At 41.5% G+C, this 17,500-nt stretch overlaps 1 protein-coding gene across 2 annotated transcripts in view; it reads left to right on the forward strand.

The window, feature by feature from the left end:
* The window catches only part of LOC132850575 (cAMP-dependent protein kinase catalytic subunit PRKX-like), a 13,771-nt gene extending 1,294 nt beyond the window's left edge, over nt 1-12,477 (forward strand). Inside the window, exons 2-8 of one of the 2 annotated variants that reach the window (XM_060877215.1) lie at nt 260-428; nt 4,503-4,766; nt 5,448-5,567; nt 8,672-8,767; nt 9,089-9,146; nt 10,476-10,553; nt 11,394-12,477. In XM_060877215.1, the coding sequence (XP_060733198.1) occupies nt 260-428; nt 4,503-4,766; nt 5,448-5,567; nt 8,672-8,767; nt 9,089-9,146; nt 10,476-10,553; nt 11,394-11,426 (818 nt within the window). In that variant the 3' untranslated portion in view covers nt 11,427-12,477. The remainder of the gene's footprint in view (nt 1-259; nt 429-4,502; nt 4,767-5,447; nt 5,568-8,671; nt 8,768-9,088; nt 9,147-10,475; nt 10,554-11,393) is intronic. The other variant, XM_060877214.1, reaches the window with a different exon arrangement.
* Nucleotides 12,478-17,500: the final 5,023 nt, after the last annotated feature.

The raw sequence follows: 17,500 nt of genomic DNA on the forward strand, positions 1-17,500 counted from the left end.
AATGTGGCCTGAATTCTTTATGAGACTGCAAATGAACTGTATGGATTAAAGCTAGTGGAGCGACATCTTTGAGCCCTGAATGTGAACAGTGAGGTTACAGGCTGTGGACAAAGACCTACAAGTCATAGTCAAGAATAATAACAACAATAATACACATATTAATACGGACACTGCTGTAAAATACAAAATGGCCGCCTGAACCACAACAATCTCCCCGTTGTTCATGTTGATTTCCTCCTTCTGCATTTCCTTCACACAGGTACAGGCACTTTCGGCCGCGTGGTGCTGGTGCAGGATCGCAAATCCAAGGGCTACTTTGCATTAAAGTCCATGAAAATCGTGGATTTAATCCGACTGAAACAGCAGCAACATGTTCACAATGAGAAAGAAGTCCTTATGGAAGTCAATCATCCTTTTATCGTCAAACTGTGAGTTCTGTTTCTAGAAAGAGATAAAGATTGACATCTCTGTACTGAGAAGCTGAATGTGATTGAGGTTTAGTGTGATGATGCTTCGTGCTTTTATCACATTTTATGTTAAATGGGATCAACATGATGCTGATTAATGCGATAAAGTTAACCACATCACACTAGAACAATTCAGACACCACATCTGAATTAATCTTTTGAGACATTTTTATTGACATTTCTTCACACTGTTTAAAAACATTTACTGCACAGACGAAAAAAATACAAAATAGCTGCAAAAAAAGCGTGAAAAAGCTGCGTAATGTAGTGTTAGTGTTGGTGGTGTTACTCTCAGTGGTGTTAGAGTCGGTGGTGTTAGAGTCGGTGGTGTTAGAGTCGGTGGTGTTAGAGTCAGTGGTGTTAATGTCAGTGGTGTTGGTGTCGGTGGTGTTAATGTCACTGGTGTTAGTGTCAATGGTGTTAGTGTCGGTGGTGTTACTCTCAGTGATGTTAGAGTCGGTGGTGTTAGAGTCAGTGGTGTTAATGTCAGTGGTGTTGGTGTCGGTGGTGTTAGTGTCGGTGGTGTTACTCTCAGTGATGTTAGTGTCGGTGGTATTAGTGTCAGTGGTGTTAGTGTCGGTGGTGTTAGTGTCGGTGGTGTTAGTGATAGTGGCGTTAGTGTCGGTGGCGTTAGTGTCGGTGGCGTTAGTGACGGTGGCGTTAGTGACGGTGGCGTTAGTGACGGTGGCGTTAGTGACGGTGGCGTTAGTGACAGTGGTGTTGGTGTCAGTGGTGTTAGTGTCGGTGGTGTTAGTGATTGTGGCGTTAATGTCAGTGGTGTTAGTGTCTGTGGTGTTAATGTCAGTGGTGCAAGTGTCAGTGGTGTAAGTGTCAGTGATGTTAGTGTCAGTGGTGTTAGTGACAGTGGTGTTAGTGTTGGTGGTGTTAGTGACAGTGGTGTTAGTGTCAGTGGTGCAAGTGTCAGTGGTGTAAGTGTCAGTGGTGTAAGTGTCGGTGGTGTTAGTGTCGGTGGTGTTAGTGACAGTGGTGTTAGTGACAGTGGTGTTAGTGTCAGTGGTGTTACTCTCAGTGGTGTTAGTGTCGGTGGCATTAGTGTCGGTGGCGTTAGTGTCGGTGGCGTTAGTGACAGTGGTGTAAGTGTCAGTGATGTTAGTGTCGGTGGTGTTAGTGACAGTGGTGTAAGTGTCAGTGATGTTAGTGTCGGTGGTGTTAGTGTCGGTGGTGTTAGTGACGGTGGTGTTAGTGACGGTGGTGTTAGTGACGGTGGTGTTAGTGACAGTGGTGTTAGTGACAGTGGTGTTAGTGTCAGTGGTGCAAGTGTCAGTGGTGCAAGTGTCAGTGATGTTAGTGTCGGTGGTGTTACTCTCAGTGGTGTTAGTGTCAGTGGTGTTAGTGTCAGTGGTGTTACTCTCAGTGGTGTTAGTGTCGGTGGCATTAGTGTCGGTGGCGTTAGTGTCGGTGGCGTTAGTGTCAGTGGTGTTAGTGTCAGTGGTGTTAGTGTCAGTGGTGTTAGTGTCAGTGGTGTTAGTGTCAGTGGTGTTACTCTCAGTGGTGTTAATGTCACTGGTGTTAGTGTCAGTGGTGTTACTCTCAGTGGTGTTACTCACAGTGGTGTTAGTGTCGGTGGTGTTAGTGTCAGTGGTGTTAGTGTCAGTGGTGTTAGTGTCAGTGGTGTTACTCTCAGTGGTGTTAATGTCACTGGTGTTAGTGTCAGTGGTGTTACTCTCAGTGGTGTTAGTGTCAGTGGTGTTAGTGTCAGTGGTGTTAGTGTCAGTGGTGTTAGTGTCAGTGGTGTTAGTGACAGTGGTGTTAGTGACAGTGGTGTTAGTGTCAGTGGTGTTAGTGTCGGTGGTGTTAGTGTCGGTGGTGTTAGTGTCAGTGGTGTTAATACATCTATCCTGTATCTACTCACATAAACACTGAGTGATTCAGATTGTCCACTCAGACTTTTGTCTTTCCCCTAAAAGATTCTCTCCATATCAGATGATGCAGTTTTAAGACATTGTGATGCTCCAGACACCGAATTTCTAGCTATTTTTATCACTAATGGGCTACAGGGTGAATTATGCAGCTGTATTGTGTTGCAGCTTATTTCTGGGGCTTTTAACGTCTAATTTCACCGCATACAAAATGCATGAAGTATTGAGTCTGGACCGTTTGACTCTGGAGCTGAAGGGTTTAGTAAATGTTCTTAATCTGTTCTCTCAGAACTCACTCTGGTCTGGAATTAGATCCAAGAACCCAGGAGGATGTAAAGATTTACATTTAGCTCATTAGCTAATTCTGTTGCTGGGTGCTGCCTCACAGCTCAATCCTAAGCTCAGGTTTCTCTCTACATGGACTTTGGCATGTTCTCCCGTCTCTCTGTGGCGTCTCAGGTTTCCTCCCACATCATATCAGGGATCTGACACTTAAGTTGATTAAATAATTTACTAAAACGGTCACAAATCCCCCTCGGTGAGCGCTGCATGTGATGTGCTTTGTGCTGTTGTGGATTTTACCGTGTGATTTGTCTAGTCTTGTCTCCGCCCCCTGTGTCTCCGCCCCCTGTGTCTCCGCCCCCTGTGTCTCCGCCCCCTGTGTCTCCGCCCCCTGTGTCTCCGCCCCCTGTGTCTCCGCCCCCTGTGTCTCCGCCCCCTGTGTCTCCGCCCCCTGTGTCTCCGCCCCCTGTGTCTCCGCCCCCTGTGTCTCCGCCCCCTGTGTCTCCGCCCCCTGTGTCTCCGCCCCCTGTGTCTCCGCCCCCTGTTTGTTTATCTGTGTCTCACTCGTTGACTTCACAAGGCTGAGAAATGTGTGATATAATCAACAAATCTCCACAATGAGACTCTGACACACCAGGATATAAAAGGGAACCTAATCAATAATGAACACCAATCAGGTGTTAGTGTCAGTGGTGTTAGTGTCAGTGGTGTTAATGTCAGTGGTGTTAATGTAAGTGGTGTTAATGTCAGTGGTGTTAGTGTCAGTGGTGTTAGTGTCAGTGGTGTTGGTGTCAGTGGTGTTGGTGTCAGTGACGTTAGTGTCAGTGGTGTAAGTGTCAGTGGTGTTAATGTAAGTGGTGTTAGTGTCAGTGGTGTTAATGTAAGTGGTGTTAGTGTCAGTGGTGTTAATGTAAGTGGTGTTAATGTAAGTGGTGTTAGTGTCAGTGGTGTTAATGTAAGTGGTGTTAGTGTCAGTGGTGTTAGTGTCAGTGGTGTTAATGTAAGTGGTGTTAATGTAAGTGGTGTTAATGTAAGTGGTGTTAGTGTCAGTGGTGTTAGTGTCAGTGGTGTTAGTGTCAGTGATGTTAGTGTCAGTGGTGTTAGTGTCAGTGGTGTAAGTGTCAGTGGTGTTGGTGTCAGTGGTGTTGGTGTCAGTGGTGTTGGTGTCAGTGACGTTAGTGTCAGTGGTGTTAATGTAAGTGGTGTTAGTGTCAGTGATGTTAGTGTCAGTGGTGTTAGTGTCAGTGGTGTTAGTTTCAGACCATTAGCATTATAAGGATGCATAAATACATTAAACCGGGTTAATTATTTATTAATAACCAATTTAATGATGAACACCAAACAGGTCATTAACCAATTACAGGTCAGGGGCGGAGACAGAACAGAACATACACAGGTTTACTCTGTGTACTAGATCTCTGTCATTAACGAGTCTACTACACTAACGAGTCTACTACACTAACGAGTCTACTACACTAACGAGTCTACTACACTAACCAGTCTACTACACTAACGAGTCTACTACACTAACGAGTCTACTACACTAACGAGTCTACTACACTAACGAGTCTACTACACTAACGAGTCTACTACACTAACGAGCTCAGTTTACAAACACAATCTCATGTCTGCTGCAAAGAAACACAGGAAAAGTGATGGCTGGCAAACACAGAGTTTAGGTTTGTTCTGTCCTCTGATTGGCTGCTCAATGTGGACGTCACTGTAGGTGATTGGACACTAGTGGAGATCTCCAGATGATCCAAGAGTAGCTTCGGCTTTGGGTTTAATGAGAGAAAATATTCCACCTTTGGTTCTTTAAAGTGACTGTGATGAAGCTTTGAGATTTCCTGTCATGTTCTGTCTAAACTGATAGGTTCTGGACTTGGCATGATGATCGGTGTCTCTTCATGCTGATGGAGTTTGTGCCTGGCGGTGAGCTCTTCACCTACCTGCGCAGTCGTGGAAAGTTCAGTAACGACACGAGTCTGTTCTTCGCAGCAGAAATCATTTGTGCACTGGAGTATCTTCACTCTAAAGACATCGTCTACAGAGACCTGAAACCGGAGAACATCCTGCTGGACCGCGAAGGCCACGTCAAACTCACTGACTTCGGATTCGCCAAGAAGATGGTAGACAGGTAGGGGGCGGAGTTTAGCTTAGTGATGGAAGGATTTGAATTTTGGTATTCAAATGAAAAGATCTAATTTGCATATTTATGTGCAGTGCGGTCAGTCTGCCTGACCTGAGACACATTTGACTAGAGAATGTAAATGCATGAGGTTCAGGTGAGAAATTAAAGCAGACACGCAGCAGAAAGAAGAACAAAACTAAAACTAGTTCTGTCCTGGGACTGGAGACTTCCATAAATGTCACATCTCCTTATAAAAACTCCAAGTGAACAAGCTGTTACTATGGAAACGTGTAAGAACAAGTGCGTTGATCTAAACCTGTGACGTAGAGAATGTTAGAGACAGAAGTACAGACGTATAGATGGGAGGAGTATTAGTTAGTCCTGGTGTCTCTGTCTCTCTTCTGCTCTCACTCTCCTATTTATCTTTCATTCATTCATTCTTCCTTTTTTACATACCTGCATCTTATTCACTAACCTGCTTATCCTAGTGAAGGTTCCATCCCTCCATCTCTTCCTCTCCATGATGTTCTCTTTCCTTCGGTGCAGGACGAAACGATGTCTTTGTAAATAAAGACAGTAATAGTTTAATCTAAAAAACTTCATTTATGAGTTACATTGATTCATGCTTGTTAAACATTAAACAAAATTAATTTGTGTGTGTGTGTGTGTGTGTGTGTGTGTGTGTAGGACGTGTACATTATGTGGAACACCAGAGTATCTGGCGCCCGAGATTATTCAGGGCAAAGGTCATGGTCTGGCAGTGGACTGGTGGGCCCTGGGTGTGCTAATTTTTGAAATGCTGTCTGGGTGAGTTTAAATTTTACATTTTAATATAAATAAATGGAATTGTTGTCTGTGGCAAGTTTATATTTTCTTTTTAAAACATAGAATTAAATAGAAATTCCATGTTTAATTATTTTGAATCTAAATAATATATTTTAATATACAGGACTTCACAATACAGGTTTTAAATAATAGTAATAATAATAAGAAGAAGAAGAAGAAGAAGAAGAAGAAGAAGAAGAAGAAGAAGAAGGAAAAAAGGAAACCATAAGCAGCAGCAGTGACACGGTGTGACCACTAGGCGTCAGTGTCGGTCTTAAACCGGACATTTTGCCGTCATTGATCTGTAAATTTCACTAAACTATTTTGCTGCCAGAACAAAAGCTCCAGTGTCTTCAGTGTCCATTGATACAGTAAGAAAATACATTCATTTGTTGTTGTTTTTGTTGTTTTTAAATCACATATTGGGCCTGAAAACATGTAGTTTTATAATCTTATTTTTTCCCCATTTATTAGCTTGTAGTAAATTAATTTATCTTATTTCTTAGTAAGTTATCAAATTTATTAAATCTAATTTATTAAATCTAATTTATTAAATCTAATTTATTAAATCTAATTTATTAAAACATTTCTCTAATTAAACACAGTTAGTGTCAATAAGTTTGATTTCCTTTTTCTCCTTTGTGTTTTCCTGGATGGAGAAAGTTTTACATTTCATTTCACAAATTTAGGAATTTTCAGGGAAACTGATGTTCAACATTAAAGTGATTATAAATCTGTAACACCTCTGTATGAGAGAGAGAGAGAGAGAGAGAGTTTTGTGTGTTTCTGTGTGTGTTTGTGTGTGTATCTGTCTGTGTGTGTGTCTGTGTGTGTGTGTGTGTATATGTGTATCTGTGTGTGTGTGTATCTGTGTGTGTATCTGTGTGTGTATCTGTGTGTGTATGTGTGTGTGTCTGTGTGTGTATCTGTGTGTGTCTGTGTGTGTATATGTGTATCTGTGTGTGTGTGTGTGTATCTGTGTGTGTATCTGTGTGTGTCTGTGTGTGTATCTGTGTGTGTGTGTGTATATGTGTATCTGTGTGTGTGTGTATCTGTGTGTGTATCTGTGTGTATCTGTGTGTATCTGTGTGTGTATCTATCTGTCAGTCTGTCTGTCAGTCTGTCTGTCAGTCTGTCTGTGTGTGTATGTGTGTGTGTCTGTGTGTGTATGTGTGTGTGTCTGTGTGTGTATCTGTGTGTGTGTGTGTGTGTGTATGTGTATCTGTGTGTGTGTGTGTATCTGTGTGTGTGTGTATCTGTGTGTGTATCTATCTGTCAGTCTGTCTGTCAGTCTGTCTGTGTGTCTGTCAGTCTGTTTGTTTTAAACAGACTTAAAACAGACATCCAGAGAAAACAGCTGCATCTCCATTTAGTGTTGAGCCAAAAAAAAGTCTTCATTCACAGATTTAACTCCTGATGTCTGAGCAGATGTTAAGAGTTTGTTGATGATTAAATTAGTGACCCAGTAACTCTTAGATTTATTAAATTCTCTTTTATATATTATAGTTAAGGGGATTTTATAGGAGTTAAAACTCCAGTGTTACACAAATGTCTCTGAATAACAATTGATTTTCACTCAGATTCCCTCTCTGTCTTTGAACATTTGTGTGAGTGTGTGTGTGTGTATCTGTGTGGGTGTGTGTACGTGTAGCTGTGTGTGTACCTCTGCGTGTGTGTGTGTGGGTGTGTGTGTGGGTGTGTATGTGTACCTCTGTGTGTGTGTATGTGTGTGTGTGTGTACCTCTGTGTGTGTGTATGTGTACCACTGTGTGTGTGTGTGTGTGTGTGTGTGTACCTCTGTGTGTGTGTGTGTGTGTGTAACTGTGTGTGTGTGTGTGTGTGTAACTGTGTGTGTGTACCTCTGTGTGTGTGTGTGTGTAATTGTGTGTGTATCTCTCTGTCTGTCTGTGTGTGTGTAACTGTGTGTGTGTGTGTGTGTGTGTAACTGTGTGTGTGTAACTGTGTGTGTGTAACTGTGTGTGTGTACCTCTGTGTGTGTGTGTGTGTCAGGCAGTGATGTTAGGTTTGGCCTGAGTTTTCAGGAGGAAGGATGTTGGACTCTTCTGTTGTTTTCTGTTGCCTGAGACTAAATAAGATTGCAGCCATGCGTGACTGTTTCACTTCCAGCAGGCTTCAGTTATCTGCTCCTCATCTTCCTCATCTTCCTCACACACTCTCTTACAGCCTGCAGACTTCATGCATAAGGAAGAAAACACCGAGTATGAAAACAACCAACGATGCCACGTTCCTCTAACATCACGTCCTGGAGAGATTTATGTTTATTTGTTGGTGTTAATGTTTCAGTGTCTACAGAGGTGTAAACTGTGTGATTGACAGCTGCTCAACACCTTCTGACCAATCAGAGCTCAGAATGAGCTTCACCTTCACCTGCTGACTGAGACCCTCCTCCCCTTCAATACTTCTTTATTTGCTTTCTATCAGAACTCCTGAATGTTTCTGTCCAAATAAATAGAGAAGTTTTTCACCAGGAAAATAAAAAACTCGTTCAGTCTCAGTCTCAGTAAATAAGAGACAACTATAGAGTTACAATCATTCCTCCTCCTCTCTCTGTCTTTCTATTCCTCTCTCTCTCTCTCTCTCTGTCTTTCTATTCCTCTCTCTCTCTCTCTCTCTCTCTCTCTCTCCCTCTCACTCTCTCTCTCCTCCTTCTCTCTCTCTCTCTCCCTCTCACTCTCTCTCTCTCCTCCTTCTCTCTCTCTCTCTCTCTCTCCCTCTCACTCTCTCTCTCTCCTCCTTCTCTCTCTCTCTCTCTCTTTCTTTCTTTCTCTCTCTCTCTCTCTCTCTCTCTCTCTCTCTCTCCTCTCTTTCTCTCTCTCTCTCCTCCTCTCTCTCTTTCTCTCTCTCTCCTCTCTCTCTCTCTCTCTTTCTTTCTCGCTCTCTCTCTCATGTCTCTCTCTCTTTCTCTCTCTCTCTCTCTCCTCCTCATGTCTCTCCTCTCTTCCTTTCTCTCTCTCTCTCTCTCTCTCTCTCTCTCTCATTTCCTTTCATCATGTCTTTACTCTCAGACCTTGTGTATGATCCATGTTTCTGTCTGTCTGGTTCTCACTCTTGTTGTTTTTTGTAAGGTATCCACCGTTTTTTGACGATAACCCCTTCGGTATTTACCAGAAGGTTCTCTCGGCCAAGCTGAACATCCCTCGGCAGCTGGACTTCCATGTGAAGTAAGCAGCAGCTCTGGACTGACTGAGTGTTTTTAAAATGAACTGAAAATAAATCACTACGATTCTGTCACAGTTCTGATTAGAAGTTATAAAGTTATACAATCTGAGATTAGCTACTGTTTGTATTATATACTGTATATTTAATAGATTTTCTTTGTAAAAGTAAATTAGTGCAATATTTGTAATATTTTTATATTGTTATTAATTTTTTATTTATTTTATTTGAACCAAAGCACTGAGATCAAGTTAAATGTGATCTTTATCCTGGTCTTTGGGTCACTGAGATGAAATAAATGGTGTTTTGTTGTTGTTTCTCTGTAGAGATCTCATCAAGAAGCTGCTTGTCGTCGATAAATCTAAGAGACTTGGCAACCTGAGAGTAAGTGAGCAAAATATTATTATTATTAAAATATTAATATAATAAATATTATATATTAATATTATTATAATAATATTTTTTAAAACAGAATTCAATGATTCTTGCGTATTAAAATAAAGAAAACTGTTTCAAGTGTTAGCATTAGCATGTTTAGCATGATGCTAGCTTTAGAACCACAGACTTTACTTGAGCTGGTTCCTGATATTTGTTTGTGCTCCAGACGTCAGCCGTGTAAATTTACTCCGGATTAGTTTCATGTGTTTAACGAGAAACAATTAGCTCTTTACTAAGCGACTTTGATTAGCATTATGAGGTGATGTGAGAGTTGTGTCCTGAAGCTCAGTGTTAGTGGAGTGTGAGGGGAATCACATGAGGAAACACCTGAGGTTTTTATTTAAATGTGTTCATGCTGGACAAAACGTCACACTTTATTAGCTGAATAAATAACTGAATAAATACTCTGATGTTTCTGACCGCTGAGATCTGGAATTTAAAGCCGTCGTTTCACTCGTCTTGTGTCACCTTTGATCTTTTTTCCTTTTTTTTTTCTTCTTTACGATCCCCCACCGAGCCGCTGCGAGACTCCGCACCGTTTTATAGTTTACTGCATCCTGCAAGTCAGAAAGGACACAACAGAGCTGGAGGTGAAACCGACCGCGTTACCAGAAGATCTGACTGGTCATGAGATTCTCACTAGTGATCTGTCCTCATTTAGCTAATAAAAAGTTTAGCAGCTACACTAACTAAACTGATTAGTTATTTACAGGCAGATAATTAGAGGACATCAGATCCTTGGTGACGTCCCAATCAGACACCTTTCTGCTCGAGGGTCTTCACGGTGTGCGCTGACCTTTAACCCCTCAGGTTACATTAACCACTCAGGTTACATTTATGCTGTCAGACTCTTTACTCTTTAAAGGAAAGCAGAAGTTCATGAAGAACAGAAACTAGACATCTGTATTTGTGTCTCGTCTCTGTGGGAGATTACAGTCCTCAGGATGTGTGTGTGTGTGTGTGTGTGTGTGTGTGTGGTGTCAGCTGTGTTAACACAGATTTTTGCCGCTTGACACAACAAATGTCCCGTGTGAGGAAGGTTTTGTGCTACATGCTCACTAAATATTTTATAGTTGTAAATAAAGAAATAAGTTCAAACAGAAATAAATAGAATTTGGTGATTTATGAAGGTGTGCAATAAATATACTACAAAAAAACGTGACTTTTTCCGACTAATTAAATAAACAATTGTTTGCTCATTTGCTTATTGTCTTTTATTGTATTTATTTATTTATTTTTTAATAAATATTCATTTTTTTTCTATCCTTTTTTCAGGGAGGTGCGGAGGATGTGAAGAACCACAAATGGTTTCGATCTGTAGACTGGGACGTCGTTCCTCAGAGAAAACTGAAGGTATTTTGTATTTTTGCAGCTGTATACTGTACAACAACTTCAGAATTATTGGCACCTTCACAATAATGAGTAAAGATGAGAAGATTCTGGATTCAAATGAACTTCATGAACCACCTCTGTGGATAAATATGAACTCAGTCAGCATGTGGACGGCCAAAGAGCTCAAAAGACCCAAGAGTTGTCTTTATAAACAGTTACGATTTGCCCCATATATATGTGAAATCCAATCTATCAGTGTCTGATTTAGTTAAGATTAGACATTTGTCTAAAAAAAAAAACAAAAAAAAATGAAATTCAAATAGGGGGTCACGGTGACTTAGTGGTTAGCACGTTCGCCTCACACCTCCAGGGTTGGGGTTCGATTCCCGCCTCCGCCTTGTGTGTGTGGAGTTTGCATGTTCTCCCCGTGCCTCGGGGGTTTCCTCCGGGTACTCCGGTTTCCTCCCCCGGTCCAAAGACATGCATGGTAGGTTGATTGGCATCTCTGGAAAATTGTCCATAGTGTGTGATTATGTGAGTGAATGAGAGTGTGTGTGTGTGTGCCCTGTGATGGGTTGGCACTCCGTCCAGGGTGTATCCTGCCTTGATGCCCGATGACGCCTGAGATAGGCACAGGCTCCCCGTGACCCGAGGTAGTTCAGATAAGAGGTAGAAGATGAATGAATGAGAGTGAAATTCAAATTCCTATCCAGAAGAGGACACAGAATTGTGTTACCGATTGTAGGGGTGCCAATAATTTTGAAAGCATTGTACTACTTTTAACGTGGATATACTTTTGTGTGAGTTCTTGTGTCTATTTATTGATTTATTTTATTGGTCATTTTTTCTCTTCTATCCGAGTCAGCCGATCATCATTCCTGCGGTCGCACATGAGGGCGATCCGTCGAATTTCGAGACTTATCCTGAAGAAAAACGCAAAAAAGAACCTGCCGTTTCCCCGAAGGACCTGGAGATTTTCAAGAACTTTTAAATACAAACAGGGATATTGATACTTATTTATGTCTTTTGCATCTTTCCACTAAGGGCATGTGCTGATAATCTGCGATACGACGCATCTCGCTGTGTCCAACATGAGCACAGGAAGCAAAATGTCTGAACAACATGGTTTACTGGTCTACATGAACTCTCTTCACTAACATTCTACACAAGCTCTGAACTGCAAGACATGCAGAAAGATCTACATCATTATTCTGATTGTGTTTGATTGTCTTATGTCCAGTTCATCATTCCAATACATCAGCTTGGTATTTTGACTTAATAACATTATGACAAACATTTTGAGTTATCTCATAAATCTCATTATTTTAACAGATCACACTGGAAATACAACGAGTTATAAATGATTAGAAATAACACCATCGGATTTCAGCTCATGAAACGTCCTCGTCTGTAGGATGCCAGGATTGGTTGTCATGGTTACAGCTTTCCTGGGGTGCTTCTTCACAGTTCTGTTTGAAAGACTAGCAGATAAACACTCAGTGGTGTCTCTGGTGAGATCTGTAGCGACTTACAGAAGTACTTTATAATGAAATATCACACACTTATGGCGAGGTGAGAAACTGGGTACTGGCACATGTTTGTTTCCACTTGGTCTTGTTCTCTTGTGTCATGTGTAGAATTGTATCGTAGCTATAATCTATGCACTTTGTTAAATGTTTTTGTTTGTTATGCAAAATTCACATAACCTTTATCGTAAGTTATTCCAAATGTACCTGTCTCTTCTCTGGGAATGATTATGCAAATTATGTTAATGATCTATGCAGATCCATTTGTTTAAGTCGCTCTGATTTGATCTGTCTGGATGTGATCGTGTTTTCTGCTGTAACTGTATGCGTATGATGCTAATGGAATTAACTTTGTAGCTACTCTTTGTTTGTTTGATGTGATGAGATGCTTGATTATGGAATAAATTTTTCCAAAGATATTTTAGGACAATATATACATCCAACTTCAAAGGTGCCTCCCTAAATTACAGTATTTTTTATAGCCCTTGTTTGAAGGAGCAGCAGATGCTGGGATGATGCCCTCAATCAGAGGTAATTAACATGCTCCTGGAGTAAAGTAGCTGCAGAAGACTACCAACAGTCCAGACACAGGCGGTCTGTTATCTACATCTCAGCTGTTGATAGAAGACTTTGCTCCATTCACTAAGGATAAAGTGGAGGAATGTCAGCAGCTCTGCAGAATCTGTATGCAGCTTTAGATACTGTGAGGTTTTTTCACAGAAGAAATAAAAGCTGTGGGATGTGGTGGTCCTCCAAGCAGCATCTCCTCTCCACCGAATACACACCTTAGCCCATGGCAGTGATGGAACGATTACAGATGAGGAAAACACATTTTTGACTCATTTTACACATGAGTACAGGGGAAAAGTTGGACTGTCTGGTTCTTGCGCCAGAACTTCTCAAACAATGATGAATATCTTAAATTCACCGCGCAACAGAGCAACATTTTTCTTCAAAGAAATCCAGATGCTAATCCAGTACGCTGGGCCTTAGAGCTCTGTGTAAAAGATGAGAAAAAACTTTCCTGAGTGCAGATTATGACATCCTGAGAAGAAGAAGAAGAAGAAGAAGCATGAGGGCAGCAGGTCCAGCCACCAATTTCACACTAATCTCAACTCATAAACCCAATCAGTGCTTTGGAGTGATGCTAGGACTCGACGTTAGACTCATGACAAAAGAATGAGTGCAAGGAGAAACAACACACATTAAAACAAAATGTTTCTCAACTTAAGGACAATATACTGTACACTAAACAGCTGAGCAATGATACAGTTGCTCTTCAGCTTGTTAACAGTTTGCACTGCAGCATTGTTTATGCTACAGTATGAGCTAAAACCCAGCCATTTGTCCAAAGTTGTGGTGATGTTTGTGTGAATTAAGGGCCTGAGGTGTAGAGTGTAACATGGTTATGGCTGTAATTAACAGCAGCACAGCTCTGTAATTTTCCTGAACACGAGACACTTTCATTTATCACGTTTAAACCCACCTGAAAGACGACAGAAGGATTATCGCCACATGTTAATAATTACAGGATCCTGCGGCCTCTCAAACCAGAGAGACCATATTTACTGTCTGAACGTTAGCTACATGTTAGATGCTACGTTCTGTATGTTCTAGGCTATGTAGAAGTACTGACCTCACTTCCTGATAATACAAAAGTTTGCATCTTATGATTAGTTTATTGAAAAATAATGATATAATAAGGTAAAATTAGCCATAACTGCTCCAGACTGCACATGCTAACACATTAGCTACATTTGCTAATCGAAAGTTTTAGCACATTTCATGATGAATCGGTGTTGACATTTGTGGAAGGAAATCTGAAAATATCTGAAATATAATAGGTGTTTTAGTATGTAAATAATCAAGACTCAGCATTTTAGCTCATTAAACTAGCGTGTGTTTAGTAAACTGACAGAATTTGATACGTGATACAGGTCGAAACCCGAGTGCTGGGAATAAATGATGAACAATAGCATAATTAGCATGTTATTGCTGAGCATATTAGCTGTAATAGTGACTGTGGTGTAAGAAGGCAGGACTGAACACATCTTATACACACATCCACACATTCCTCAGCTGAACAAATGGAGTCATGAGTTCATGAGAAGTAACAAACTCAAAGGAGAACCAACTTTACCTCAACTCAGTGTTTCCCACCACTGATGAACAAAACATATTTTTATCCTCACATCCAGAGGAATTGTTTTGTAAATGTAAGTGGTGTATAAAGATGTACGTCTGTCCTTCATCACAGAAACCCAAAATACAAACACTTAGAGCTCAAGGAAAACTTCCAAGTCTCTCTCTCTCTCTCTCTCTCTCTCTCTCTCTCTCTCTCTCTCTCTCTCTCTCTCTCTCTCTCTCTCTCTCTCTCTGTCTCTCTCTCTCTCTCTCTCTCTCTCTCTCTCTCTCTCTCTCTCTCCACTCTCTCTCTCTCTCTCTCTTTCTCTCTCCCCACTCTCTCTCTCTCTCGCTCCCTCTCCCCCCTCTCTCTCCCTCTCTCTTTCTCTCTCTCTCGCTCTGTCTCTTTCTCTCCATCTCTCTCTCTCTTTGTCTCTCGCTCTCTCTCTCTCTCTCTCTCTTTGTCTCTCGCTCTCTCTCTCTCTCTCTCTCCCTCCCCCCCTTCTCTCCCTCTGTCTCTCTCTCTCTCGCTCCCTCTCTCTCTCCATCTCTCTCCATCTCTCTCTCTGTCTCTCTCTGTCTCTCGCTCCCTCTCTCTCTCTCTCTCTCTCTCTCTTTCTGTCTCTCGCTCCCTCTCTCTCCCTCTCTCTTTCTCTCTCTCTCGCTCTGTCTCTTTCTCTCCATCTCTCTCTCTCTCTTTGTCTCTCGCTCTCTCTCTCTCTCTCTCTCTCTCTCTCTCCCTCTCTCTCTCTCTCTCTCGCTCTCTCTCGCTCCCTCTCTCTCCATCTCTCTCTCTGTCTCTCTCTGTCTCTCGCTCCCTCTCTCTCTCCATCTCTCTCCATCTCTCTCTCTCTCTCTCTCTCTCTCTCTCTCTCTCTCTCTCTCTCTCTCTCTCTCTCTCTCTCTCTCTCTCTCTCCCTCTCTCTCTCTCCCTCTCTCTCTCACTCTCTCTCTCTCTCTCTCTCTCTCTCCCTCCATCTCTCTCTCTCCCTCTTTCTCTCTCCCTCTCTCTCTCTCTCTCTCTCTCTCTCTCTCTCTCTCTCTCTCTCTCTCTCTCTCTCTCTCTCTCTCTCTCTCTCTCTCTCTCTCTCTCTCTCTCTCTCTCTCTCTCTCTCTCTCTCTCTCTCTCTCTCTCTCTCTCTCTCTCCCTCCATCTCTCTCTCTCTCTCTCTCTCTCTCTCTCTCTCTCTCTCTCTCTCTCTCTCTTGCTCCCCCCCCCCCTCTGCAGGACGCTGTCTAGACAATTATCACGCTCTGCTTTACAACTCCATCTCTCTGCAGCATATAAATAAAATAAAGGTTATAATAATATAAAGGGTATAAACACCGGCTCCTTCATGGTCTCCTGTCATTAACATTTTTTTATGTTAACAGTAGATTTGTGGCCAAAGCCGGTCTAGTACTGAAGGCTGTTTTTTGCTTTGTCTTTTTCCATCTGCTCTTTTTATGCCACTGTGAAGCAGCTGCTGAGGCGGAGGAGCAGATTGTATTAGTGGAATTGTGGAGAAGGAAAAGAAGTGATTTCCTGAATGAGTGTACACCTGTAAGTGATTAATGACGCTTCTGCCCTAAATATTGTTTACATAAGAAACAAATGAAGTAATCCGGATCTGATGTCAGTTATGACGAGTTTTTATAAAAGACACCTTGTATACAAACCTCTGTGCTTATATTTAAAACAGAACAAAATTTCTCTCTTTATTACCCAATAAGTCCAAAACCTTAACACTAGTCTACATCTTAGCTACTAATTAAAAAGCTTCTTATAAACTGCTGCATAGAATTTGAAGAATTTTGTGTATTTTTGATGTGTAATAATTGAAGGATTGACCAAAGAAGGTTGTGTAAAAGTTATAAATAATTTAAGTATCTAGGAAATTTACTCTGAATAAGGAGACGTTATTAAAACCTCCCAGCATGTGTGTGATAATTCTCCAAACTCAGAAAGCCCTGTTCCAGCTTGCAGATATTAAACCAATCAGATGTGATCCGTCTGAACCTGACTGTATAACAGCTCTCTTTTCCAGCCATGACATCAGGACAGATGTGTGGAATGGAGTAAGAATCACTTCAGCCATCTGCACTTGCTCTTATCGACTTAAGCGCTGTCAAGAAAACCTTCTTTTCTTGATCTTCAGTGAGATGTGTGTTTAAAGTAAGTGTATGTGTAAGTGTACTAAGCCTGCTGTGTGTTCTGTACAGTCACACTTCTTCCTCTCCAACACCACACTACAAACAATAAAATGTTTCATGGGCATTTCTCACAAATCTCCTTCATCAGCTGTGCATTGCTATAAAATGCTTCTAAGGACAGAACGGTGGTGATGTATAAGTGGTTGTCATGAGGTTTGTAGTACTGTATGTCCACTGGGTTCAGACTTCACTCCATGTATAATAATGCATGAGACTGATATTTGGCCAGGTGTAATGGCCAGAGACTAAACCAGGACACATGAGTTGGAGGGATTTACTGGTTGAACAGCTCACAGAGGCCAGGATCGTTACCATGGGAGCAAATCTGGTGTGTTGCTCATGCTTCATTTTCACTTAATTCTAGTTTACGTGACACATTTGTTTATACTCATTACAAAATATTGCAAACACTTACAAAAATAGCTGTGGCAGTGAATGTGTTCAGGGTTTCCAACCTAAAGGCTTTCACAAGATTAGATGGCTTTTGACTTCCTAAATAGTCAGGTTCCCAATGACTAATCACTGATCACCATGCTCCTAATGTTGAATCACTGATCACCATGCTCCTAATAACTAATGACTGATCACCATGCTCCTAAAGACTAATCACTGATCACCATGCTCCTAATGTTGAATCACTGATCACCATGCTCCTAATAACTAATGACTGATCACCATGCTCCTAATGACTAATCACTGATCACCATGCTCCCAATGACTAATCACTGATCACCATGCTCCTAATGTTGAATCACTGATCACCATGCTCCTAATAACTAATGACTGATCACCATGCTCCTAAAGACTAATCACTGATCACCATGCTCCTAATGACTAATCACTGATCACCATGCTCCTAATGACTAATCACTGATCACCATGCTCCTAATGACTAATGACTGATCACCATGCTCCTAATCACTGATCACCATGCTCCCAATGACTAATCACTGATCACCATGCTCCTAATGACTAATCACTGATCACCATGCTCCTAATGACTAATCACTGATCACCATGCTCCTAATCACTGATCACCATGCTCCCAATGACTAATCACTGATCACCATGCTCCTAATGACTAATCACTGATCACCATGCTCCTACTGACTAATCACTGATCAC

This window comes from Tachysurus vachellii, chromosome 8, assembly GCF_030014155.1.
Source record: "Tachysurus vachellii isolate PV-2020 chromosome 8, HZAU_Pvac_v1, whole genome shotgun sequence".
NCBI lineage: Eukaryota > Metazoa > Chordata > Actinopteri > Siluriformes > Bagridae > Tachysurus > Tachysurus vachellii.